This window comes from Natrix helvetica (assembly GCF_964273705.1).
Source record: "Natrix helvetica genome assembly, chromosome: 4".
Taxonomy (NCBI): domain Eukaryota; kingdom Metazoa; phylum Chordata; class Lepidosauria; order Squamata; family Natricidae; genus Natrix; species Natrix helvetica.
The window spans coordinates 25711915-25739703 of record NC_138550.1 but is presented as its reverse complement, the minus strand read 5'-3'; the positions used below and the strand labels follow the sequence as shown (position 1 = coordinate 25739703).

Genomic DNA, 27789 nt, shown 5'->3' with positions numbered 1-27789 from the left:
AGATCCTCTTTTTTTGTCTAAGCAATATAAAATTGTCTTTTAACAATGTGAAAAATTTCACTTCATCTTAGATTATGCTTTATCAGAATAATATTTTTGTATTCATTTGATCCTTTGTACCTGCATAAAAACTTGATGCCTAAGAACATTTAAGTTATTGAAGGTTTCATATCAGTTTATTCATCTATAAATGTCCCAGAAACAGAATGGCATCTAGTGGAGCAAATGGAATTTACTAGAGATAGCAGTTTTAAACTTTTATCATTGCTATAACACATCTAAAACAAATAGATTTCTTAAACAGAATCTTGCAAGTGGAAAGCAATTTTTAGACTCATGCTGGAATTATATTCTTCTGACTGTAGGAAACGTCTTCTAATCCTTCACATATTTCATAAAAAACAAATCTATCATGACAATCAGACATTTTATTCCATTTTTTTTAATGTATATAAAGGCGATTACGTTGGCACAGTTTCCAGATCTCTCACCAACTTAGCCATGCCCTAGGATCACTCCAGCTCAGCAATCAATCAGCTGCTCAGCTAAATCTGCTACAAAAATTTTCCTTGCTCCGTCTTACAGCAATTATGGAAAAATACTCCATGTCAAACAAGCATGGTTGGACATGGTAAGTATGTTTTATAGTTTAAATGTTCTTTAGTTATAAAGCCTGAAAATACTCATTTTTTAAAAAAAAATTCATTTGTATAACTTTTGGCATGGAAAATCAGCTTAGCCAAAGGAGGTCTGTAATGATTGTGTCAAAGTTCAGGAAGAAAATGTTAAAGAATGGTTATGTTGCAACTTAATTCTTTTGAATTGAGGGTCATATTGGAAAGCATGTTTTGCACATATATATATGTGTGTGTATATACAACACACACACACACACACACACACATATACATACATATACATATACATATACATATACATATACATATACATATACATATACATGTGTTACAACCCCTGGTATGCCTAAATATGGGAGGAAGGTCACTACTCCCTCTTTCTGTCCTTCGGCTTATCACAGAAGACCATGCAGGCAGAAAACTATATTTTTATTTTTAATGTTGCCTTTTTATATTTGTGTTGTATTTGTACTGATATATATTTGTGTTGTATTTGTGCTGATAAATAAATAAAGGGAGACTAGTATGGATCCATTTCAAGCTATTTAGCTCTCATCAGCTAGCCATACCCTTACTGGGATTTGAACCTGGGATGTGTTACATATTAGGCAGATTTGTTAGCCACTACACCACAGGCTCTCCTCCTTTTATCAGTTAAGCCAGGGAAATAGGTATGTGTTTGTGTTACAACTCCTGGTATGCCCAAATATGGGAGGGAGCTCACTACTCCCTCTCCTTTATTTATTTATCAGCACAAAAACAACATATATATATATACACACACACACACATTAATTATCTAGGAGTGTTCTAGATTCCAAAAGAAAAAGTAACTTTCAAGCATGCCTGATTGCTCACATCACAGCTGTCAACACCTCCTTAAATCAGCTAGTTTTTTCCTGCATCACACAACTGATACATCAGGACCAAAAATGTATTAATACTAGCAGATAATAATTTAACTCATTATTGGCTGCTCTGTCACCTCCTTTGTTTCCATTGGATTGTACTTGGTTTATCTCCAATGCCAGACAATGATGCTATGAGTTGATTGATTATTAGATTTTTATCATATCAAATCGATTTATCTTTAGGATAAACATATATTCAGGTGTCCTTGAATTACAATTGTTCATGTAATGACAGTTATGACAGCCTTGAAAAAAATGACTTACAATCATTCTTGAAGTTACAACCACCATGGTTATGTGATTGCAATTTGGCAACTGGTTCACATTTACAACAATTGCAGTAATTTTTGATCACATGAGTCTTTCCAGCCAGCTTCTGACATCCAAACTCAGTTTGGGAAGCTGGATTTGCTAATGACCAAGAGATTCACTTAGTGCATGTGAATCACTTAATAACTATGATAAGTCACTTAATGATTGCAATAAAAATTGTTGTAAAATTGGGTCTGGTCACATGATCACCTGCTTAATAACAGCATCACTTAGTGACCAAAATGCCAATCCCAGTTGTGATCGTCAATCCAGATACTTTGTTTTGTTTGTTTTGTTTGAAGGCGGCAAACCTACTTAATACTCCTGCTTTCTGTTTTTCCCATAACAACCCTGTGAGCTGGATTGTACTGAATGATCGGCCCAAAGTCACCCAGCTACTATTCATGCCTAAGAACTAGAACTCACAATTCCCCTGATTTCAAGACCAGCATCTTAACCCCTCTAAGAAACAAGCTCTTTACTTTACAGCAAACTGTTACAGCATTCAGAACTCGAAATGGCCAGCATCTAAAGATTTTTTCCCTCTATTAGTCTTCAATAAAATAATCACTTATATAAATAAAAAAGTTTCCATGAATTGATTCTTTCTCCTATAAAAAGGGGGAATGATTTTTGTTAAGTACTGAAGTACTTAACAATTTTTGTCTCCAAGCATTGCCTATATGTGAATTTTAAACTGATGCTATCAGGGGAAAGTCTGCTGAATTATTTTAGTGTCAATTCTTATATGGTTTAATTTAAAAAAAATCTGCTGCATATTTCTGACATCATAACATTTTAATTATGCATTTCATTCAGTGCACTGCAAGAATAATTAGCAAGTGTAAGGCGGACCTATCAGTCAATCAGTTCCATTTCCATCTTTCCTTCCTCATTGTAGTTGCTCTATAGCAGGGGTGTCCAAACTTGGCAACTTTAAGACTTGTGGACTTCAACTCCCAGAATTCCCCAGCCAGCAGAGCTGAAAAAAGTGCAGAGCTGGCTTGGGAATTCTGGGAGTTAAAGTCCACAAGTCTTAAAGTTGCCAAGTTTGGACATCCCTGCTCTATAGAGAAACAAAAGGTAAAAGCAGCATTATTTTCAGCTACAGTGCCTGTCTTTCTACAGCACTCATAGACTTCCAATCGCACATGAAGATCTTTGACCTGATTCGGTGTCCTAATTCAGTTCGAGTTTAATATGGACTCTGTTTCTGCTCTGGGAAGTGAGAGAATTAGTTCAAAGCAAGCAAATCCAGCTCATGCCCTAAATGAAATCTCATGTCTCACACCAATCTCCTTATCTCATGTCTTCAAGAGGCAAAGGCATTTGGTCCCAGAAAATTAATTGGACATACACCACGCTATACAATTTGGCAATGGGGATTATACAGCAAAGACTCCCTTTGTAACACATCTTCAGATTTGACGTACAAAATTCAGTATTTGCTCTACTGTAGCATATTTCCGCTAAATAACTTCACCGCATTAACTGGCATTTAAGTAGGCCATGTGAAATGCTAAGGATTATTGCCCTCATTTTACAGCCAAAATGCAGGCAAAAGCAATAAAAGATATGTACCTCACAGCATGAAAAGTAATTCTAAAAATCTAGCTGGATTCCTTTGTGTAAAGCTCTTATCAACAAAAAAACCCATCAATAAACGTATGTAATGTTTAATCAACACTACCTGAACTAATATTATGGGATTTTAATTAGTGACTTGTATCTCCATAACTCCATTGAAAATGAATATCACAAGATTATGCTAGGCGATTGCTGTACGATATAGAGCTATTCAGAGTAAGGTCCATAAAGAGAAGCATTCATCCATTTAAATCTAGAGGAAGGAAATGGAAAACACTGAATTCATTGCTGTGTTCAATATGGCATATATGACTAGAACTGATGGTGTGCCATTTTGTAGATTTTTTTGCAGAAATGAGTGGTTTAAATCTATTAAACTAGAGGCAGAGAATTGTCTGGAATGATAGGGGCATCTAGAATGGTAAAGACAAATCCTGACAACCATGATTGGTGTGGCTGCATTTATTTCTGTAAAGATAACTTAAAATATGCTGCTACTACTACTAACTTTCCAGGATGCTATAGTCCAGGGGTCTCCAAACTTGGCAACTTTAAAACTTGTGGTCACAGGTCTTAAAGTTGCAAGGTTGGAGACCCCTGCTTTAGTCTGCATCATCCTACATGATGTTCCTTTAGCCTTTTCCTTTATTTCTGGGTATCTGGCTTTGTCTCCCACCATTTTTATTTATAATGGAAATATAGGACTATATGGGAAGCATTATTGATGTATTATGGGCAGTCCCCAACATACAATTACAAATTTCCATTGCTAAGCAAGACAGTTCTTAAATGAATTTTGTCCCATTTTATGGTCTTTCTTGTCACAGTTGTTAAGTGAACCACTACAGTTGCTAAGGTAGTAACATGGTTGTTAAGTGAATCTGGCTTCCCCATTGATTCTGCGTGTCAGAAGCTTGGAAAAGGGGTTCATATGAACCCAGGACAACTGAACCATTGAAAATACATGCCGGTTGCCAAGTGCCTGAATTTTGATCATATGACCATGAGGATGCTGCAAGGGTTGTAATTGTGAAAAACAATCCTAAGTCACTTTTTTCACTGCTGTTGTAACTTTGAAGAGTCGCTAAATGAATGGTTGTAAGTCAAGGACTACCTGGTGGTTGGTATTTTATTTTATGACCAATTTCTAGTTTTAAAATTAAATGTTAAAAAAATAAAAGATTTTAAAAATAAAGTTAAAATTACATCATTTAAGTGGATACATTCTCGGGCTAATAGTAGGAATTGCATTAGAGCAAATGATTTTTTGTATGTAGATGGTAATTTTGACCAGTAACATCCCGAAACAAGATCTTTGTCGTCACCTGCTTCTTTTTAAACTGGAGATGCTAGTACTAAATTTGAGATATTGTAGATGCAAAATGTGGTATCTCTTATCATATATTTCAATTATACAAGTATATTCTTGTTTCACTAAAATAAAGGTGAATTTCTCTGCATATCACCAGTTTAAAATTCATGTATAGGCAAAGCTTGGAGACAAGTGAGAAATTGCTCTCTTAAATTCTTTTTCTGGCATGGCAGGAATAGATATTGATAGCTCATCATCTCCATTTGAGCCCTTCCACACACTTCTCTTGTTGTCTGTAGGTATACTTAGCCTGTTAACCATCTCCACAACTCCTATGGCAACTACATTGGGTTTTGATAGCTCCCAACTGTCCTTTTTCTCATAAAGTTTAGATTATATTTCTCATGAGGGCATGAGTGTTTGTCCACCTTTGTTATTAGAATAAGTGAACCAGAGCACAAAATAACTCTGAAACTTGATTCAAAACCCATACTTTTAAGCTTCATCCAGGATTTACTACATTTTTACAAATGATAGCTAACTCATGATAAATCATGCAATTTGAGATTATGGACATAGTGAGACACTTTCAGATAATTAATTATACATCCTTTCAAGTTTAATCTTCTGACATTGCTTACTGAATTTTAAGTTGACGTACGTGTGCTGAAGAAGTGAATTGAACTAAATGGTGAACATGTTTCATTGCTACAAGCAATTATTAATGAAGAAAATGAAATATGTAAAATGTAAAACATGCATATATTTTAGGGATAAAATACTACTTTCCTGGAATTGCATAAAATAAGACAGAATAATAAATATCCAAAGATTCATAACTAGCAGTTTATAACAAATACAAGCATCACATATATCAATGTTCCCAAAATATCCATGTGCTTCAATGTGTTCTAAACATCCTATAATATCCAACCAGCATAAAAGGCATAGAGAAGAATTAAATTTATGAGTCAGAGCTATCTGATATTTCATACATGTAAAGCATTATAATGCTTAATAAAAGCTAAATTAGATGATAAATAGGTTGATACCTTTCACATGCTTCTTTTAGGGAAAAAGTCTGTTACAAAGTGATCAAAAGAGGGAATTTAACCATTTCTTCCAAGTCCACTGCGCCTTCCATTAATGTAGCTGTAGTTTCAAACTGAAGAGAATTTTAAAAAAAAATTCAATTGGCACTCCAATGGTTCAGGGACTCTTCATCCTTATCTCTCTGCCCTAACTACAATTCTGTGAAAAAGTATTTACTCCCTTATCTATGGAGATTCCCACTCAGCCAAGTCATGGTTGTCCCAAAGATGCTTTTTCAAAAGGCAACCGGATCTTGTTTTTCCTTGAAGACACTTCGCTTCTAATCCAAGAAGCTTCTTCCGTTCTGAACCAGAGAAGCTTCTTGGGTGAGAAGCGAATCATCCTCAAGGAAAAACAAGGTCCAGTTGCCTTTTGAAAAAGCACTTTTGGGATATTTACTGCCTTTTGTGTTGTCTGAATTTTAGCACATTTCTCCCACTGAATGTTATTAGAGCTTCATGTACGTCCTACTGATCTAGAGAAGGAATGCAAGTGAACAGACAGTCCCAAAGTTTAGCGCTTGTTTCATTTATTTCATAAACATCCAGTAGGCAGCATGCCAGTGTGAAAGAGTAATCACCCATGTACTTTCAGTCAGATCAATTAAAGGAATAATTAGGGCCAGGTGTGGCTGAGTACTACATTAATCAATCATAATTTATTTTGTGCAAGCCTTGCAATATATAAATATCATGAACTTTGGACGGCCTCGTCACACAAAAGTTCTAATCATATGGACTCCAGAGGCAAGTCATGCCCCATTCAGCATAATTGAGAAGGATATGTGTGTGTGCAAAAAAAAAAGTCATTGAGACTTATTAGCCAAGAAGAGATTATATTTTTTTCTAAAGTTTTGAGTCTCTATTAATCCATACTCTTGGAATGGCAACTAAGAATCTTCCAAGAATGGCTACCTGTCAAAAAAATCATTCTAAAACTGCAGGATAAAATTGTCTAGGGGTTGCAAATGGGTCATGCAAGAAAATGAGCCCAAATTTATAAGCAAGTCTACAAGAGAATTGATAAAGAATAAATTCAACATGTTGGGGTTTTCCATTTTTAAATCTGCTTTGGGGTGCATTTCTCCAGAGAGAATTTGGGAGTGGGGCTTTCTTTTGGTTTCATAGCTTGTGCTCAAAGAGCAGGTGATAGTCATGAGTAGGGAGCGTTTCCACAGGTACATTTTGTGTACCAATTGCACCCATTCCATACCCCAGACTCAAAAGGTCCAGATAGTCCACTTCATCTTTGCCTCTTTGAAGTAGTGAGCCAACTACCCTCCCATCAACTCCCCCCAAAAGAGAGGGTTGAGACTGGACAAAAGTTGTCTAACACAGTTGGGTCCAAGGATGGCTCTTGAGAAGATAGCACCCAACTGCCTCTTTCAAGGGAGGCAGTACTAACCCTTCCCTCAAAGAGGCATTAATCACCCTTTGGACCCAGACACATGCCATTTCCCAGGAAGCTAACCAGGAGGGACATGAATCCAGAAGACAGGTGGCTGAGTTTCCTCAAGATCAACTGGCTCAAATTTGTCTTGAGATATCAGGATTCAGACAATAATCATATAAATAATTTGCATAAATATTCATTGTTTTTAAGGTCTGTACCGAAGTTCATGAAGTGGATGAAGGTTCCAGATTACAAGGATAAGAATATATTTGGTGTTCCTTTAATAGTCCATGTGCAAAGAACAGGGCAACCCCTTCCACAGAGTATACAACAGGCCTTGCGATATTTGCGTAATAATTGCCTAGATCAGGTAGGTTCTTCATTTTGATAAATGCATATGTAAGTACACAAAAGTCATTTGACAGCTTTATCTGCAACTAATCTTCCAGGTGATGTAGGTTTTTAAAATAACTTCGACTTTTATTATTTTGATCTTATTTCTGTTGGGGATATTTAGCATACCTGCAGTACAAAATATACACAAAATATAATATATGTGATGGAAAGCATCCTATTTTGCCAACCCACAGTGCTATAGATAAATATTATAATGAAATGATACTGTACAAAGTCAGGAATGTGATCACTATCAGAATGACCATTTTAAGATGATTAAATGTATTATTTACTGATTCTGTTGCTACCATACTCAAAATGGAGCTTCTTTATATCTAGAGGGAGGGGGGGAAAGGATTTTATAGACTAAAAAGAGCAGTTCAGTAGGACATGCAAGCAGACTCAGGATCAGTCTTGGGGAGAAAATCACTATCTCCCCGACTCCCCAGCAAAATAACAGTTCCCAACCTCCACTTCTATTACTTTCTCATCCCTCCCTGTTTCCGTCATACGGGAAGGAATCCATAGCTAACATATCCAACCATTTCTGTCTGATTATTTTGTTTCGGTCTATTATACAGAAAATATGTTTAGATAAGAAATGAGTTTTAAACCTTTAGAGAGCTAGAACACCTGGAGCATTGACTTTAAAAACTCAAAAATACTAAACGTTTTGACGGGATTTAATTAAGTTCAGATGGCTGAAGAGTAGCCAGTCAGATTTTTTTTTTTTTTTTTGCTCTCATTTCACCTTTCTAATCCTTCTCTTCTTTTCCTTTTACATCTGCTAATTGTGGTTATCTAACTTCTTTTCCAAAGGAAAATGTAACAGTTGTCTTGAATATGTAGAGTGGGGCCCATGCTTTTTCTTCACTTATAATTAATGGAGCTCAAGATCAGAAACAAATGCTACAGTAGATTTTTTTTTCTAATTAATTCTTCTATGCCTTTCTTTGATACAGTTACAAGTTCTCTGCTCTAAGCTGTAATGGCAAATTAGTACTCTATATCTATTTCCACATATGCAGCATGTAGAAACAGACTGCTGTGTCAGTCAACCCGTATTTATTTTATTACATCTGTGCGTTGAAATTCCCTGTGGGTTTCAGTATGTCCAGGAAAGAGCAGACATTCTCTATGTTTTTTGAAAATCCTGAAAAGGAGTGAAGTCCATCTCAATTGCTCATAATTGGAGACTTGTATAACCTTAAATAGAAAAAGAGTTAACACGAATAAGGTATCACCGAATATTGTAGCTGTGACCTGTCCAAAACACTTAATGTAATCATTGCAACTAGAGAATTGTCTTATTAAATAAAACCAATTAAATTGAATAACTGCTTGATTTTGGTGGCATTTCTGGATTGTAGTTCTCAAAGACGATTTTTAAAAAGGAATGGTATTAATTAAAAATGTAATACACCAAGAAAAATGGTTATATTTTCCTAAAATTTGACTCATTGCTTCTGATTATTAAAGGCTGTATATTACCGTATTTTTTGGAGTATAAGATGCACCGGAGTATAAAACACACCAAGATTTTGAAGAGATAATTTTTTATAAAGTGTTTACACTCTGAAGACCTCCCAGACCCTCTGCACGCCTCATTATTTGTGAAAAACAGGCCATGCAGAAAGTTTGAGAGGCCTGCAAAGTGCTCCCGGGAGCTCGGGGGGGGGGGGCAAAAACAAGGAAAAAACAGGCCATTTTTCACAAAAATGGGTCCATTTTTTGGCCCAAAAACGGCATTGCATAGCCTTTAGAATGCTTGTAGAGTGTTCCTGGGGGGAAAATATGAGCAAAAAATGCCCCCCCTTTCCCCTCCTCAGCCCCCAGGAGCACTTTGCAGGCCTCCCAAACCCTCTGCACGTCTATGTCTGTTAAGGGGTGGGGTTTCAGGAGGCCCAAAATGCTGTATTCAGTGTATAAGACGCATCCAGATTTTCGCCCTCTTTTTTGGGGGGGAAGGTGCGCCTTATACTCCGAAAAATACGATAGTATGAGAGACATATTTTAAAAGCATCAACTGCCATATTATATTCTGAGCCTTTTTTAAAAAGATCTTTTAAAATGTTGAATAAAAATTCTGGTCCTATGCATGGTAGGCTTTTTTCTCTCATAGTCAGTGTTTCACACCAAATTTAATCCTAAATATAATGTCTGCCAAGCTGGGTTTTGTGACCAAAGGCTACTGTGACAGTTTTATCAGTAGAGGGTTTTTTTAACTCCTTGAATTGGATGTGGTTCTGCAGTGATTTAATAATAATTGACCCTTCAATTTATTTTTTGTCATGAAAACCTGCATTGCTAGATCCTCTTTTAAATGTAACATCCAGAAGCTATTTTATTCAAGTCTTCTTATACTGTATTCTCGACCATCATTTTTATGCATTTTAGACTCAAAATCAAAATTATTATTATTTCCCAAATCTCCATCTTTCATATTTCTAAATTTATTATAAATAGTGCGCTTGTTCACATGTTAGAAATAGATTTTTTTCACGCTGCTGTATTACCTATGGACATGCATGTATTTAAAATAAAATTACTTTTACAAAAATTCTGAGTTTTTTATCCAGCATCCTAGACCATGAACAGAGTCCCCCCTCTAATGATAAGGAAAGAGCCGATTTATATTTCAGTACTGGTGGTAGTCCAGAAGAACACTGCTTCCTGTCAATGCCAAACTGCAGCATCATCGCTCTCATGCCATATTATTAGCAGTTCTATAATAGTCCCAAGTATAATGAATCAGTTAAATTCCCTGTTGTGCAAGATAGATAGATAGATAGATGATGATAGATAGATGGATAGATGGATAGATGGATAGATGGATAGATGGATAGATGGATAGATTATTAATAGATGGATAGATGATAGATAGATAAATAGATGAGAGAGAGAGAGAGAGAGAGAGAGAGAGAGATACAGATACAGATACAGATCTCAGAGGTGGGCACAAGCAAACCGGTAGTAAAAAATTTGGAAACCCTCCACTGATATATATGAGGAACACAGTGGCTCAGTGGCTAAGATGCTGAGCTTGTCGATCAGAAAGGTCGGAGTTCGACAGTTTGAATCCCTAGCGCCACATAACAGAGTGAGCTCACGTTATTTATCCCAGCTTCTGCCAACCTAGCAGTTCGAAAGCATGTAAAAATGCAAGTAGAAAAATAGGAACCACCTTTGATGGGAAGGTAACAGCATTACGTGCTCCTTTGGCGTTTAGTCATTCCGGCCACATGACCATGGAGACGTCTTCGGACATATATATGAAATAATGCCCTTGAATCCAGGGCATTATTTCTAATTTTTGTCAGCTGTTAGCTTTTTAGTAGCTTAGGCATATATTTGCTAAAAGTGGCTTCAGTGATGCACTAAAGAAGAGAAATACAATTGTGGTTGATCTTATGCCACCTACTGGTTCCTCACCCTGGTGCAATATAGTAATTATTCTCCATAAACCTTGTGACACCCTCATATAAATTCTGTGCCTGCCCAATAACTTATTTTGAACAATTGTGTCATTGATTCCCTTTTTGAGAGGGGGGCTTGAGGTACCGTATCTTCCTGAGTTTTAGTTGAGGTTTTAGTCCTATATGTAGTATCTATTAAGCCTACATCTGCCTTTCAACAATTCTTTCATCTTTTCTTCTTTCTCATACACACATTATACACACTACCAATTTTGAGAGTCTTGGTACACTCAATCACCTCCTTGCTACCATTAGCACTATGATTGGTTCTGTTCTCTATTGCCGTTTACTCATCTAAAATATGGCCTTTCCATACATAACAGCTGCAAAATATTCAGTGTTCTTGTTTCTCTTTTCATGTTTAATAAACCATCATGCTTCCGTATCATGAAGGAATACAATAGTTCACAATTGTTATCAGCCTTTGGAAACTATATCTTAGCCAGTCATATTAGCACCTGTTCTTGTGACATCTGCTTTTGCATCTTCTTTTTTAAAATTTTATTGTTGTTTTGCTGAGTCAGTTATGTTTTGCTATGACATTTTAATTACATATTGGATATTTTGGAAGCCATTTAGAGTCTTTTTGGAATCTGATGGCTTTAACAAATCTAAACAATAATAATAATAAAGCAGATAACAACAAGACTTGGCAATGTTTAAAAGCAGGAACATGGAAGAAAGAGACAAAGATTGCTAATTCTGACTGCACAAGACACAACAACAAATGCATACAAAGCCAGAATTGAGAAGATAACAACAGACAGCAAATGTTGCCTCTGCAAAGAACCTGAAAAAACAATGGACCACCTAGCTATTATAATGCTCCAAGAAGATTGCCAATAATGCAAACAATGATATGACAAAGTACAACAATAGTAAATTGAAATTGCAAGAAATACTGTTTGCCTATAAGCAAGAACTGACGGGATCACAAAATAGAAAAAAGTAATATAGAAAAAGAAGAAGCTAAAGTGCTCTGGGACTTTAAAATTCAAACAGACAAGTACCTGCCACATAACACCCCAAACTTAACAATTGTCAATAAGAAAGATTTTTTAAAAATCTGGATTGTGGACATGGAAGAGAAGTGAAGCAAGTGGAAGAGAAAGAACTGGAGCAAATCACAAAATACAAAGATCTGTAAATAGAAGTTAAACAACTGTGGCAAAAGAAGGCAAGGATAATACCAATAGTAATAGATGCCTTGGGTGCAATCCCAAAACATCTGGAACATCTCTTTAACATCATCGGCATTGACAAAATCACCTTCTGTCAATTGCAAAAGGCAGCTTTTCTTGGAACAGCTTCCATCCTGCAACAATACCTTTAACACTATCAAACAACAACTGCCTAACACAGGTCATTGGGAAGGATTCTTTAGGTAGATGAAAATGCCAAATCCAGTCTAAATATATCAGACTCTGCAACCAATATAATAATCGTATTTCTTTTAGAAGGTGAAATAAAAATAAATAAAAATAATGTTGATAATTTTATTATTAGCCAATGCCCTGTTTCCCTGAAAATAAGCCCTCCCTGGATAATAAACCTAATTGGGCTTTTGAGCACATGCGCTAAAATAATCTCTCCCCCAAAAATAATCCCTCCCCGAAAATATTGCAACACAGCATCAGTCATGAGGTGACCATGCTCCACCTCTCTGTACCTCAAAAATAATAAGACATCCCCCAAAATAAGGTGAAAAGAAAATAAGACCTGTCTTATTTTGGGGAAAACACGGTATAACAGAAGAAAAAATTATCCAGGCAAGGCCGATTTTGACAAACCTGACTTTAGATTATCAGCCTAAAATCTTGGATTTGTTTACTCCCCACACCCATCTATATTCCTGCCTGAAATCACAAACTAATCAGTGAATTGAGACTTCATAGAAATTCTAACAATATATTAGAATTGTTGTAATTTCATTCCAACAGCCAATTTCCTCTGTTTCTTCCCCTCATTACTCAGTCAAGATTCTGTATCCACAGAAGATGCTCAGTCATCATTAGGCTGTAGGAATGTTTTTGGGTTTTTTTCTCCCCTAAAGGCAGTTTGTACTTCTGCAAACTCACACACTGCAGATGTGTGATATATTTAATGAGATAGCAAACAGAGGAAGCAAAGAAAGACTAAGTATTATAATTTAGAAAAGGAAATGTGCCTGCTTTTTTCATACTTCCCCCCCCCCTCACTGTGCCATCTCTTCCACTATGAAATTAAGAGAAACAACCTTAATACATCTCATGTGTTATAACTCTGCTTCACTTTAGAATAAAATTGTGATTTGTGTAAAGCAATTAGCTTTGGGGAAAATTCCTTTAAGATAAGTGTTACAAAAGAACAAAAGTGGTGTAAAGCTGTGAGCCCACACATTTGAAGAAACATTTGTTGTAGAAGAAAACATGTATTAAATATATATTCCATAATCCTAATCCCTTCACCAGAAAAGACCAGGAAGCCATCATTAGAGAGGAGAAACTTTTTATGTCCAGATAGGCCTGTTCCCATATCCTACAATTATATTTTTTGCAGCTGATACTCTGTTATTAAAGGACACAGAGGAGGAGATAAAATAATGCACACTCAAACAACACCTTGAATCCTCTTTCAAGGAGTTGGGGCAAATAGTATAATTTAAACAAATAGGCAGCCTTTTGATGGCTGGGAACCAGTGGTGGGTTTCATTTTACTACCGGTTTGCTTGTGCGCACAACACCTCTGTTCATGTGCAGAAGCGGCGGATGAGTGGGCGGAGCCTCCCACCTCCCTCTACGGCCACTACCAGTTCACCCGATCTGGGGCGAACAGGCAGAAACCCACCTCTGCTGGGAACCACATGTAGCATTTAATGGGGTAACAGACTACAGTGAGCAAGGCCAAAAGAAAGTGAGCAAGGCTGTAATTATGTCTACCTGCAAGATTGGGACTGTATAGGTTTTGGTACTGTTAAGCCAGTTTTAGGGCTTAATGGTAGCATTTTCTTCCATTTCTTTTTCTGTTTTCAAGTATAAAAGAATGAAAGCAGATTTCTGGTTTCCAATAATACTCAAGGGGGCTTCTATCAGAGAATATCAGAGTTTGCATGTTATCCATTCTGACTTAAGCTTTAAAAAAACTGGCAAACTAGGGCTTCATGCTCATTTTCTCTGTAGTGTAAAGTGAACAAGTTGTCACAGAGAAATCAGACAAGGCAGAGTCATGTAACCTTAAAGAGATGGTTGGTATAGTTATTATACCTCCACAACCACGAAGCTCACTGGGTACCTTTGGGTCTGGAACTTTCTGCCTAACCCCATGGGGTTATAATACTATAGTACTTGGATACAATGTCCATTGGTTATATTATGGTTCAAAGAGGTGGTTATGATAGCAAAGACATGATAGCAAAAACATGAATGTGACCTGATCGTGCAACATTAATTAACTGATCGTGTTAATTCCAGGCCAATTTAAAGTGGGAGAAAAAGTTTCAATGATCTTCAACACAATACCCATTTTCAGAGGGATCATGAGACAGTTGTGAATGTCATTGATACAGAACGAGAAAAACTGTGAAATGAGGTCAGAGGAATTGTTGAGGATGAATGTGATAACAGACTATCAAAGCTGAAGAAACAGACAAACGAATTGGATAGTGGAAATTGCCAACAGGAGACGAGAAGTCAAAACCAGAAAAAAATAAAGATCTCTGAAAGGAACCTAAAAAAGAACCATGACAGAAGAGACATGAAGCAGTATTATGACATCTATAAGGACACTGAATAGAGACTCGTACACAACAAAACAAGTTTTCTGAAAAAATATTTGAACTGAAAAGGTTCCAACCACAAATTTTTATATTAAAGGATGCCAATGGGCAGTTTAAAGAACATTGAATAGAAATGGAAAGAGAATAGTGAAATACAGATGTCAACATCCAAGAGACCCAAGAAGATATTTCCTACTTAAAAGAACAAGATGGACTTACTGTGAGGCCTTCTTGCTGCCTTCTGCTGGCTAGCAAGACATCCTTTGTGAAAGGAATTGTGGCTGAATGCTGGACCAGCCTTGTTCAAGTAATTATCTTCTGAATTGAAACTTCTTGGCCATGCCAAGCCTATTGCTAGGTGTATCACTGAAAAACCACATTTAACTATCAAAAGGTAAAAGAAAGGTTCCCCTCACACATATGTGCTAGTCGTTCCCGACTCTAGGGGGCGGTGTTCATCTCCATTTCAAAGCCGCAGAGCCAGCACTGTCCAAAGATGTCTCTGTGGTCATGTGGCTGGCATGATTAAAGACAGAAGGCCCATGGAACACTATTACCTTCCCATCAAAATGGTCCCCATTTTTCTACTTGCATTTTTACATGCTTTCGAACTGCTAGGTTGGCAGAAGCTGGGACAAATAACGGGAATCACTCTGTTACGTGGTGCTAGGGATTCGAACCACCGAACTGCCAACCTTTCTGATAGACAAGCTCAGTGTCAGCCTCTGTCTCGCTATTTGCTTTCGGCTGCCATTGAAATGGGGAGGGGGGGGCTGGTATTTGAGGGGGGAAATTTAAGTACAGGACAGATTGTAAAAAGGGAGTTTTGGTCTCACCGTCTACTGCGCATGCTGGAGATTAGTGCTTGGTGTCGGTCAAGGCCAACTGTCCTCCATACCAACCTGATGATGCTCCTTGAAGATGGAACTCACATGACACCTAAGGGATTTGCAGATTGGACACTGGGATGAGGGTTACCCGGGGGAGGGGGTTTGTTCACATATTGATATGTATGATTTCGTGCGCTTTTGCCTCAGATCTTGCTTTGCTTAGCTGACATCTTTTCATAACCGGTAAAAGTACACTTAATTCTGCAAAATGGAATTAAGTGGTTTCTTTCTTGGTTGCTGAGGGGGGCCGGCTTGACACTCAGTGTCTTAGCCACTGAGCCATCACGTCAAAAAATATCTTATCAAAAGATAAGATTTTTTTTAAAAAAGCTTGAATTAAATACGTATTTTGACTTAGCATAATGATGCTATAACCTATTCTGATGTATATTGTAGGTGGGGCTTTTCCGTAAGTCCGGCGTGAAATCACGAATACAAGCACTGCGTCAGATGAATGAAAGCTCTCCTGAAAATGTCAGCTATGAAGACCAGTCTGCATACGATGTAGCAGATATGGTGAAGCAGTTTTTCAGAGATCTGCCTGAACCTCTTCTCACAAGCAAGCTGGGAGAAACATTTCTCCACATCTATCAGTGTATGTATTGAATTTGTTTCATCATGCTCGGGAATAGTTATGAAATATTTAAGCCTTTCAATCTTTTAAAGATGGGTATCATCTTTTGCAGTTCTTAGAGCTTCCCAGGTTTCTAATGAAATGCATGTTTCTGTTCTCTGGATAATGTGGTTTAATTGCACTATTGCATGTAGAGTATCTACATACAAAGCAATAAACAGTTTCTATATATAAGAGCCTTAACATAGGATTAAATTCAATATGATTCTGGAATAACACATAATGGACATTTTCCCAGAGCAAATATATACACATATATACATATGCTGGTCTTGTTGTATTCGGGTCTTTTCCCGTGTAAGATTGAGATTGTCTTGGCAACGATCTTCAGGCAAAAGATGGCGAGTGAGATCTCGCCAAAACATTGCCAAGACAATCTCAATCTTACACGGGAAAAGACCCGAATACAACAAGACCAGCATACCTACACCCAAGAAAATCTACGAAAACATATATACATACCTACACACACACACTCACACAAACACACACACACACACCAGTGGTGGATTTCTATTATTTTTACTACCGGTTCACACATGCACAACGCTTCTGCGTTAAAAGTAACCAGGCATATATTTTCTAAGCTATATGGAACGCTTCAAACATTGCACTATTCCGTAACATGGTTTAATTTTGTCTTAGTTTTGATTTTGCTTGTAAATCAGAAACAATGGTTTAGCATTATAGATTAACCAGGCTACTGGGTCTTGCTCAAATAATGATGTAAAATAATGTCTGAAGCAAGAAACCAAATAATAAGTAACATGCAGAGTTTTCTTTTCTGTGTGAACAAGAAAAGTTTCCCTATCTGTATTTGAGAATGTAGTTCTCCTTTCAGAAATAATCTTGAACTGGGAGATTAAATTCCATATGATGCTCTAGTGATCCTGTTTGTACTGAGAATGAAGTTCCATTAAATGGCACCTTTTTTTTACAGATGTTCCAAAAGAACAACAGCTTCGGGCAGTTCAGGCTGCCATAATGCTGATGTCAGATGAAAATCGTGAGGTTTTGCAGACACTGCTGTGCTTCTTGAATGATGTCACCTCTGTGGAAGAGAATCAAATGACTTCCATGAATATAGCAGTGTGTCTGGCCCCTTCTCTTTTTCATCTCAACATCATCAAGAAAGAAAGCTCGCCACGGTGGGGATTGTTATCTCTAATTCTTCCATTCTGGGCTTAAAAGTAATTCCATTATTGTCCAATATTCAATCATGTTTGAAGCGGTGTTTATATTCACTAGAGTATCCCCTTGGCAAATTGACTGTTATTACCACTCAAGAATATAAGCATATATATTGTGAATTAGGAATAAGGGAGTGTGGTTTCAATACACGACCTTATCCTGAGTTGCTATGGAGCAAATCCCTAGCGACAATTCTGACAAATATAGAGCACTTTATCTGCCACAATAATAGTAATAATGATAGGCTTATTAAGATACTGTTGGATTACTTATTGCATTTCATCTCTCTGCCTCCCTTTCTCTCTCCCTCTCCCTCCCTCCCTCTCTCTCTCTCTCTTTACCTGTTCAAGGCTAAATGTACTCATCTTCTGGAAAAAACCCAGTCTTTTTCAAAACAGCTTGTGCTTTTTTATTATTGTTGCTTAATTAATATAGTAATAGCAATCATTCACAGATAAAGCAAAATCGTTCTTTGATTTGTCCCATTAAATGGTCCCAAACATTTTTTTCCCAGTAGAATGAACATGGAGGTCAGATTCACACTTCATACTACGCCTTAATTCCCTTTGTTTTCCCCATGGGTGCCATAATGCTGACCTTCCTTGTGTAATACACAAAGGAGTCTATTTTAAGTGCTTTTTTATTACTTTGTACTTTGAGAATAGTTAAGGCATATCTTTTTCCCAACAATAAACCGGGTGTTTCTTCTCTTGTATAATGTGATAAAAGAAGAATATTGTCTTGAACTGTTTGTAGCTTGATAATTTAAAAAAGGTATATGCATTTCAGCTTTTACTGTCAACTCAAGAGCAGCCTTTGCTTTTATCTTATTTAAAACATTGAATTTGCTTGCAGAGTAATGCAAAGGAAGTACACAACGGGGAAGCCAGATCAGAAAGATCTCAATGAAAATCTGGCAGCTACTCAGGGACTGGCACACATGATCACTGAATGTGATAGACTTTTTGAGGTAAGTGAAGGTCTTAGGTAGCATTATTCCTAAGGAAAAATGTCATGAAGCACTTACATGGTAGAATAATATTTTGGTGTATTGCTTTGAATATTTTTGTGCCAGATCTGCATACATGGATTTCAGATGCATTATAGCACCTTTTGATATTCAGCTTGTGATCAATTACTATTCCAAGTTCATTTTTGACAAGTATTTGTATCAAGCCAGGTATTCCCACTATATATTTGTATACTCAATTTCTATAGGTAAAGAAAGTGTATTGCACATGACTTGATTTAGACAAACGTACAATAAAGTGAATTGGCTTGAATTAAGGAAGGTTTTGTGAAAATGTGGAGTTGAAGTTTGGTTGTTGAATGCAGTAATTATGGGTAAATTGTTAAAGACACAGCAAGCATGAAAGTATATGATTATTTATTTATTTTGTAAATTGATCAACACTGAGCAGGGAATTAGACATGGATGCCCAGTCTGTGGACAAAGATTATGTATTGCTGCAAATGTGAAATAGATTATATGATGCAAAATTAATGTATTACAGAGCAAGATTTAACAGGGAAATCAAGTGAATACTTGAAAATTAGAGCAAGTAGATGAATTTGTGTACTTAGTAAAATGTTAACTAATCGTGGAAGAATAGATGGATCTTTCAATACGTACATTGTTAATAGAAAGAAAATGGCAGTGTGCAGTCAATTATAATCAAGTATTATTCATTGAAAGAACAAAAAATGCCAAAGAATAAGAACCATTGTTATATGGAAGTAAGAGTTGGATATGTCAGGAGAAATATAAAGTCAAGGTGATTGATGTGGGGTGCTTACTTAAGACTGGTCTGATAAAGCAAAATAAGTAATGCATGCTAAATGAATGTAGGCAAAAGCACATAAGTAGTTCTTGACCTACAGCCATTCAGTCAGGGACTGTCCCAAGTATGACAGTGCTGAACAAATGGTGGTTATGTCCAGTTCTCAGAGTCACATCCACATGATTTCAGTCTGGTTGTTTGGCAACCAGTTCACACTTATGACCAGTTGCCAAAGGCTTCCAGATCACTTGATCTCCCTTTGCAACCTTCCCTACTGGCTTCCCCAAAAAGTCAGTGGGGAAGCATGCAGAGGTGGTTATTGAAGTAAGTCTTCCCCAACTGTGCACCTTCTCCATGTTGGCCACTTCCCTCGATCCCCATGCACCCTCCTGACCCACACTGCACTTTCCTTGAGCCAGACTGTGCATCTCTACAACCTTGTGCACTCTTCATAATTTGCAATGTGTCTTATCACATCTCCCTTGTATCTTTGTGCACCCTTGTGCACTCTTCCTGCATCACGCTATGACTCTTGCACACCCTCCTCCAATACCCATTGTCGTTATGGGACAAAGGTATCGAGGTAGTTTGAACATATAAAGAGACTGAATAAAATCACAAAACAAACTTATGAAAAAAGTGAGTTCAGGATGAAGGGGAAAACTGTGAAAAATATAATTGGCTGGAGTTCATGTAATCTGGATAGGAAGAATGGAAAGTTTTAAAATGTAAATTAAATATATACAGATAATTCCTGAAAACTTGCTGAGAAAACCTAAGGTTTCCAGATTTGATACGATTTACATGGTCCTTCTGTTTAAGCATCTGTTTAAGCATTTTTAGTAATGTGAATTTAGTAAATCTCCATGGCCCATGTCTGAAGGATTGTTACATATTGGAGTTACCTTGTGGATGTATTTGATTTTTTTTTCATATTATTACTTGTAAGATGCTGAGAGGTTTTGGAAATGGTGCAACATAGAAGTCAAAGTAAGTAATTCAATATTAACATTATTTTTTCCTCCGTCCTCTTTTTCTTTGGAGTAGATTCCACATGAGATGTTTTGCCAGTCTCGGAACTCTTACATTGAGGCTGAAGTACGTTCTCCAACTTTGGAGGATCTGGGCAAGCAAATGGATGAAGAAAATGGGAATTACCAGACCTACATAGAAAATCTAATACAGAATCTTTGTAAAGATGCTAAGGACAAATTCAAAGGATGGGTCACTTGTTCCAGCATGGAAAATACAGACCTCTGCTACAAAAAAGTAATTCTGAAACCAAAGTAATCTGTTTACTTCTGCGCAGTAACTTTGATAAACAAGTTTCCATCTTTACTGAAAAACATTATCCAACATGCCAACATACTGTACACTGAAATGGGCTTTTTAAAATACGCCATTTAAAAAACCCACATTTTATTAACACCCCCCCCCCCCCAAATAAGATTTTAGGTCTTTCAGATATAGGAATTTTCATGCAGCTTTTTCATGTTTTTTTAATGGAAGACACATGTACCTTGTTAGTGAGGTATGATATCTTTCAGCTCCTAGGTACAATTACATAAACAAGGCTGGAAAACGGCACAATATTAAACCTTATTTGGAAATGCCCCTTGAAGTTGCCATTGTGGATTGGAAAATGTAGAGTTGAGGTACAATAAGCAAAGTGATCCTGACTTAGTTGATCTATTTGGAATGTCTCTATATTCACTACAGATAGTCTCAATTACAAGCACAATTGGGACTAGAAGTTCAGTCATAAGTCATTGCAGTTGTAAGTTAAGGTACCATGTGTCTGTTTATGTAGCAGTCATTAAGTGAATCACAGTCATAAGACTGAATTCATTCTTCCAAAGAGTTTTTGTTGTTGTTGGCAAGTGGCAAAAAAAGTCAAAAATCAGTCATGTGACTGCAGGACACTGCCATTGGTTGCAAATGTGAGCTGGTTGCCGGCAGCCAAAATGCAGTCAAGTGACCCGCTAATATGTTTTGTGACAGCCAGAAGTGCTTTACAGGCCGTAAAGCATCCTTCCTAGGCCCATCATAACTTTGATTAAATGCCCAGGCTTGTTCTGCTTATCTTGTATTTTCAGTTGCAGATCCATTTCATATCTTGGCCTGACATAAGGTGTCATGGAATTGATTTGCTCCCTGGAATTAAATTCTCACATTTCAATTAGCTCCTTAATTCAGGGATTCCGAACTTAATTGGTACTAGAAAAATGTCTGCTCCTAACCCAACATAGCTTTAGATGGAGAGAGAAATTAGTGGATCTCGGGGTCACAATAGTGTTTTAGTGTCATCTAACCTGTATCTCAGCTGCATTCTTAACATGCAATCTCTTCTTTTCCATTTCATTGAGGTTGGAGATGGAAATCCATTAAGACTATGGAAGGCATCTGTAGAAGTCGAAGCTCCTCCATCAGTTGTCTTGAACCGTGTGCTAAGAGAAAGGCACATTTGGGATGCGGATTTCTTACAGTGGAAAATAATAGAAACCTTGGATAAGCAGACCGAAATCTATCAGCATGTTTTGAATAGTATGGCTCCCCATCCAACTAGAGATTTTTTAGTTCTCAGGTAATTTAGAGAAAGAAGCAACTAGTTATAATATAATAGCTAACTTACACTCCAACATAGCCTTTCTGAAACTGTTATCCTCCAGATGGACCTAAACTCCAACAATTCTCAGTATAAAAAATAGCAATCTTGGGAATGCATCCAGTTAGGGAAGGCTGATATCAGCAGATGTCTATATATGAGCTTCCTCTGTTATGTATGGTCATCTCTATTGGGTCTTCATTGATTACTTTTTCTTCCAATTTATTTTAAAATCAAGACATTGTGTAATCTATTGTGGAGGGTTCTCATAAAATCCTAACTATTAGCTACTCAAACCAGGCGTCTGACAAGACATATGGTTTAATCCATATTGTCATAAATAATACCAACGTAGCTGTCTCCAGTTTTTGGATTTGCTCTGCTCCCATGGGAATAGCTGTTGCTTTCCTGGAAAATAATTTATTTTGATAGAAAGCAAATGGCTGTGTACAAAAAATATTCACATAACAGATTACTAAAGAAATAAGAAGAGTATCTATTATAATTCATAGTGTGGTGATAGAAGTGTGAGACAAATAGAAGAAACCACCTGAAAAGGACATTATGCAATGCAATACATATTTTTTTTCATACTAAATATTAATTGAATTTATTTCATATTAAAATATGGTAACTATATTTTCTTGGGGAAAAAATCAAGGACATACATGAAAAAGGGGGAAATCTGAAAGCAATTCATAAGGTAGCAAGTTTAAATTATGTTTATAACTTTGCTTTGCAAAGGAACATTTGAAGAGCAAAACCAAGAAAAACTTTACAAAAATACATATCCCCATAAAAATATCTAATATCAAACTGTATATGTAAATCAATTTTAAAAAGGCAGTTCAGTTACCATACTTTTCACATGAATGGGTACCATTTGTACAATAAAAGCCAAAATAAAGGACAAACGTGAGTTTTTGAAAAATAGACAAATCCAAAGGACAGCTTATTGAAATAAAATAAAAGACTGTCCTTTATAATATATGGCAGGGGTGTCCAAACTTGGGAACTTTAAGACTTGTGGACTTCAACTCCCAGAATTCCCCAGCCAGCCATGCTGGCTCGGGAATTCTGGGAGTTGAAGTCCACAGGTCTTAAAGTTCCCAAGTTTGGACACCCCTGATATATGGTCACAGTATATTTAAGGACACTTGAAAGAATTCAGCAACTTTCCATAACTTTGTGCCCTCCACTTTCCAGACCTGAGGAGACCCTTAAGAGGCAGAGGACCCCATCAGCTTTGAGCTTGATTGATTAGAAATCTTGAGGAATGAGTCCAGGGATTGGCTTCAAAAATTTTAGCAAGGGGTTCTCTGCCTGGTTGCTGGGTGGGCGTGGCCATGGTGGGTGTGGCCTAGCTGGCCTTCTGCACCATGGGGGGGGCATTTTTGCCCTCCTTGGCCTCCGGAGGCTTTTCTCGAGGCCCGGAGTCCCTCTGAAGGCGAGAAACAGGCCCATTTCCAGCCTTCCCAAACTTCTGGTAGGCCCATGTTTTGCCCTCCCCAAGCCTCCATGCATGCTCTGCACTTATCTGCATCCAAAATGGGTCGCATGGGGACTCCTGGGAGGGGAGGGGTGGGCAGGGCTAGACAGCAGTGGGCACATTTCAACAGCCCTAGTTTGGGAAAGGCTGGAAAACATACTTGCTATTATTTTTATTGCGATGCTGCCCCTCCAATTATCATTTTCTTCTTGAAAACCCATCTGAATAGGGCCTGGAGAACAGATTTACCTAAGGGGATGTGCGTGCTAGTGGCTATCTCTGTAGAACACGATGAAACGCCTTTGATGGGGGATGTGCGAGCAGTGGTCCTGGATTCCCAATATTTGATAGAACCTTGTGGCTCTGGAAAATCTCGACTGACACACATCTGCAGGATTGACCTCAAGTAAGTTTTACAAAGATCAATGCCAACATCTTTTGTCAGCAATCTTTTTGCACAACTTGCATTCCTGAGCATTGTTTGGCAATAGATGATAGATAGATGATAGATGATAGATAGATAGATAGATAGATAGATAGATAGATAGATAGATAGATAGATAGATAGATAGATAGATGATAGATAGATAGATAGATGATAGATAGATGATAGATAGATGATAGATAGATAGATAGATAGATAGATGATAGATAGATAGATAGATAGATAGATAGATAGATAGATAGATAGATAGATAGATAGATGATAGATAGATAGATAGATGATAGATAGATAGATATGTAGGACAGTACAATTACTAAAAGCACTTTCATTCTTTAGCTGGAAATAAAAATATGCACATTGATCTCATGGTTATTTACTCAAGAATACATTCATTAAATGCAATAGAATTTACTCTACAGTAATACTATGCACATTATAAGAACTGTTGTATGTTTCTGACTAGCCTTAGGTCATACAAGCGTTCCAGAGTTATGTCATTTCATGATTGAGTCTAATAGTTGGGTGTTCCTCCCAAATTATTTTCTGAATTCAGTTTTAAACGGAGTTATGATTGAAGAGCCCAGTCCTTAGATTTAAGCAATTGCTATGTCAGATTTATAATTGAAAAAGTGTATTTGAAAAATGTGTAACCTCAAGCAAGTTAGAAGTTACAAGTGTTCCCCTCTTCTCCAATATATGCACACCTCCACTGGTTTGGGTAATCGATACATGGCCACTTATACAGAAAAGACCTATGTCTTACTGCAAATCTACAGGCACAAAACGAACTTTGATGGTGAATCTTAGGCCCATTTCCAATGTCTGGAAATTTTGGGAGTTCTGCACAGGATCTATGAGTGTATCTATTGTCAGAAATCTGCAAAGAATTTCTTTTTATGTTCAGGTGAGACTGAGGAACTAATAATTTGACATAATGCTCTTTGTTTTCCTTCAGAGGTCATTCATTAGACTGGTACAATAAAGGCTTTGGACATCTGTGTTTAGCTGAAGTGGCCAATATCCGAAATTCATTTCAGCCTCTGATTGCTGAGGGACCAGAAACAAAAATCTGAAAAATGGAGAACCTGCACAAGTACATAATGCCATGCATACCTGACAACCACTGGATTTACATCTTTGTTTGCATGGCAGTTAAAGAAGAGCTGCTTGGAAAATTCTGCCATTATTTGGATTTGTTACGTAACAAAGTGGCCCACATTTATAATTGCCTTCGCTGAAGAACCTTTTCCATTGCTACTTCTTTCTGACTATAAAAGTAAACTTATATCCTGTATAGTTTTGATATAAAAAAGCTTCTGGGAAGCTTATTTCAAAATGTTAATATGTAATTATTATTATTATTCAATATAAATATTGTATATCTTTTGTTATGTATAATATGTGTATATATTTACATCTATCTATTTATAGATAGATACTGCTATACAAAAAGAAGTTCGGTATAGAAACTAAAGTGTTCTGGAAAAAAATTCACCTGTTTGTAATTTGTTTTCACTGTTAGACCACAATATACCCTTGCTTAAATTAACTGCATTTACTATCTTTATAAGATAGTAATTTCTAATTTCTTACGTGCCTCACGTTAAGAACTCTGCCTGTTTCAGTGTTCACACTATTTCTAAAACAGATGCATGTAAAAGAATAGATGATACTTCCCTTAATTTAACTTGGTACTTTCAGATGTGTTGGATTTTCTGTTGGAGAGAAATGTCTAGTTTAAATTCATCATGACCAGAGGACAACAAGCTGGAGAAATCTGGTTTATAATATTTATAGGACTATTAAAGGGTACATAGTCACAAGACAATAGCAGTGAGGCAACAGGAATATTAACTCAAGTAATTACAATCTGGCAATCATTTACAGTGGCCTGCAAAGTCAGCCAAAACAATAGTTTCCAGTGAAGATTGTAGCTCCTTTATTAATGGAACAAAAATTTACAATTTATTATTTTGATGAAATGTACTGAAATCAATACCTATAGCTGTCGGTTTAGAAGACTTTCAAACTTTTCACTTTAGAATAATCCCCTACAAATCCATAGGACAATATTTGAGATCCAGTACTAAAATCTCTGGTACAGGCAAACTTTCAACCAAGTTCAGAGGAGATTGATCATTTATTCAGATAACTTTTGGAGAGTTGAATGTCTATGAAGATTCTCAATCATCCAGGTCATGGTTATCCTAAAGCTGCTTTTTTTCCGTAAAGCAATTGGACTATTTTTCCTTTTCCTTGGAAAATGTTTCACTTCTCATCCAAGAAGCTGCTTCATTCAGTTCTATTATATTCAATTTCAGTTTTGGATAGGCTATGATAAGCTGATTTGGAATGAGTAAATAAAAAATTGAGGCTGAAATTTCCTGGCTTAAAATACTAAACTCAGAACTTACAATGTTTACTTCTTATCCAAGAAAAGTGCAACACCTCCTTAATTTACAACTCATATAAATTTTTTACTCTTGTTATATAAATGAGAATTCCTACCTTTTGTCTTCTCCTTCAAAACAATAGCAAAAAGCAAAAGAATCTTGCCAATTTCTTTCTCAAAGGTATTTGGAAAATGGCTAGGACTGATTCTATAAACTCTGAAGAGTAGTTATTTTCCTAACATCTCAAGTGTTACAGGCTGAAATGTGATGGCACTTAAAGAGATGTTGAAATAACCAGATTTTACAGCTTTATAGGGTTGGCCAAACTCAGAATAACTATAGTTGGTTAGAATGTTGATTGTCATATCTACTTTGTGCTATTGCTTTCTATTTATTTAACCAGAAACTTAACCAAAATTTGTGGCTTTACCTTAAGAATATAACTGCCTGAATTAGATTAACTGGGGGATATGAATTGGGTAGCTAGTTTAATAAAAACTTTATAAAGCTATTGGCAAACATTTCTCCCAGCAATATTATATACATTTCAGCAGCTATATAATTCTAGGTAATGCTAATAATTCTGGAATATTTCATTTAGTATTCCAACCTATACAACAAAACACTAACAGCCCATTCTGTAACAAAAACTATATGCTACATTATGTTCCAACCACATAATCCAATTTTGATTTTTGCTAAGGGCTATCTTTGAAACAACTTCAGTTGAAAAAAAGTTAATAAAGGTCTTTGGAACGAGACAGCCACAATATGTAGAATTTTCCTATTGCCTTAGTTGAGGCCTTCCCTCTTGATCCTGAATGCCAGACTTGGAAGCAAGTCCCTTTTTTTATCCAAGGGCTGCATTTCCAAGAATGGGCAGAATCCTTGATCAGGACATCACTGCATTTCTCAGAACATAACAAAAAAGAAAAGAAAACTGGTAGCATTTTTGGCAGCCATGTGAAACTCCACTGGTTAATATATATTCAGGAATGATTGATTGTTTTCCGAAGAGGAGCATGCTTTAAAACAGTGATAGTGAACTTTTTCAGCATTGAGTGCCAAAAAGGGAGCACTCGGTATATGCTTTGCACATGTACTCACACTTGTATGGGCAGCAACAAGGAAGAGGAGCTGGCCAGGGGACATGCATGGGCAGGAAAATGAACTTCGGTTTCCAGCACAGGCATGCGCACCGGCCAGCAAGTCTTCCGGTTACTGCTGTGCATGTACGCGTGCTGATCAGCTGGCTGGCGTCCATGCTCACGCTGGAAAATGGAGGACCAGCTCTTCCAGTTTCCGGCACTGCCGCATGCACAAAGATTAGCTGATCGTCACATACGCATGCATGCTGGAAACCCAGCCTGGAACCCAGAAGAGGAATGGGCAACGCTGCACATGCCAGGCAACATGGCTCCATGTGCCACTTTGGTCACGCATGCCGTAGGTTCGCCATCATGGCCCTAAAAGCATGATGTTAGAAATAAT

The 27789-nt window shown here is 36.9% G+C and overlaps 1 protein-coding gene across 4 annotated transcripts in view; it reads left to right on the top strand.

Moving 5' to 3' along the window:
• STARD13 (StAR related lipid transfer domain containing 13) overlaps window positions 1–27445 on the top strand; it is a 157650-nt gene extending 130205 nt beyond the window's left edge. For 3 of the 4 annotated variants that reach the window (XM_081951437.1, XM_081951439.1, XM_081951438.1), the window contains 9 exons: window positions 458–631; window positions 7455–7614; window positions 16157–16355; window positions 17335–17542; window positions 18441–18555; window positions 20414–20635; window positions 21733–21950; window positions 23690–23866; window positions 24861–27445. In XM_081951437.1, the coding sequence (XP_081807563.1) occupies window positions 458–631; window positions 7455–7614; window positions 16157–16355; window positions 17335–17542; window positions 18441–18555; window positions 20414–20635; window positions 21733–21950; window positions 23690–23866; window positions 24861–24978 (1591 nt within the window). In that variant the 3' untranslated portion in view covers window positions 24979–27445. The remainder of the gene's footprint in view (window positions 1–457; window positions 632–7454; window positions 7615–16156; window positions 16356–17334; window positions 17543–18440; window positions 18556–20413; window positions 20636–21732; window positions 21951–23689; window positions 23867–24860) is intronic. The other variant, XM_081951440.1, reaches the window with a different exon arrangement.
• Window positions 27446–27789: the final 344 nt, after the last annotated feature.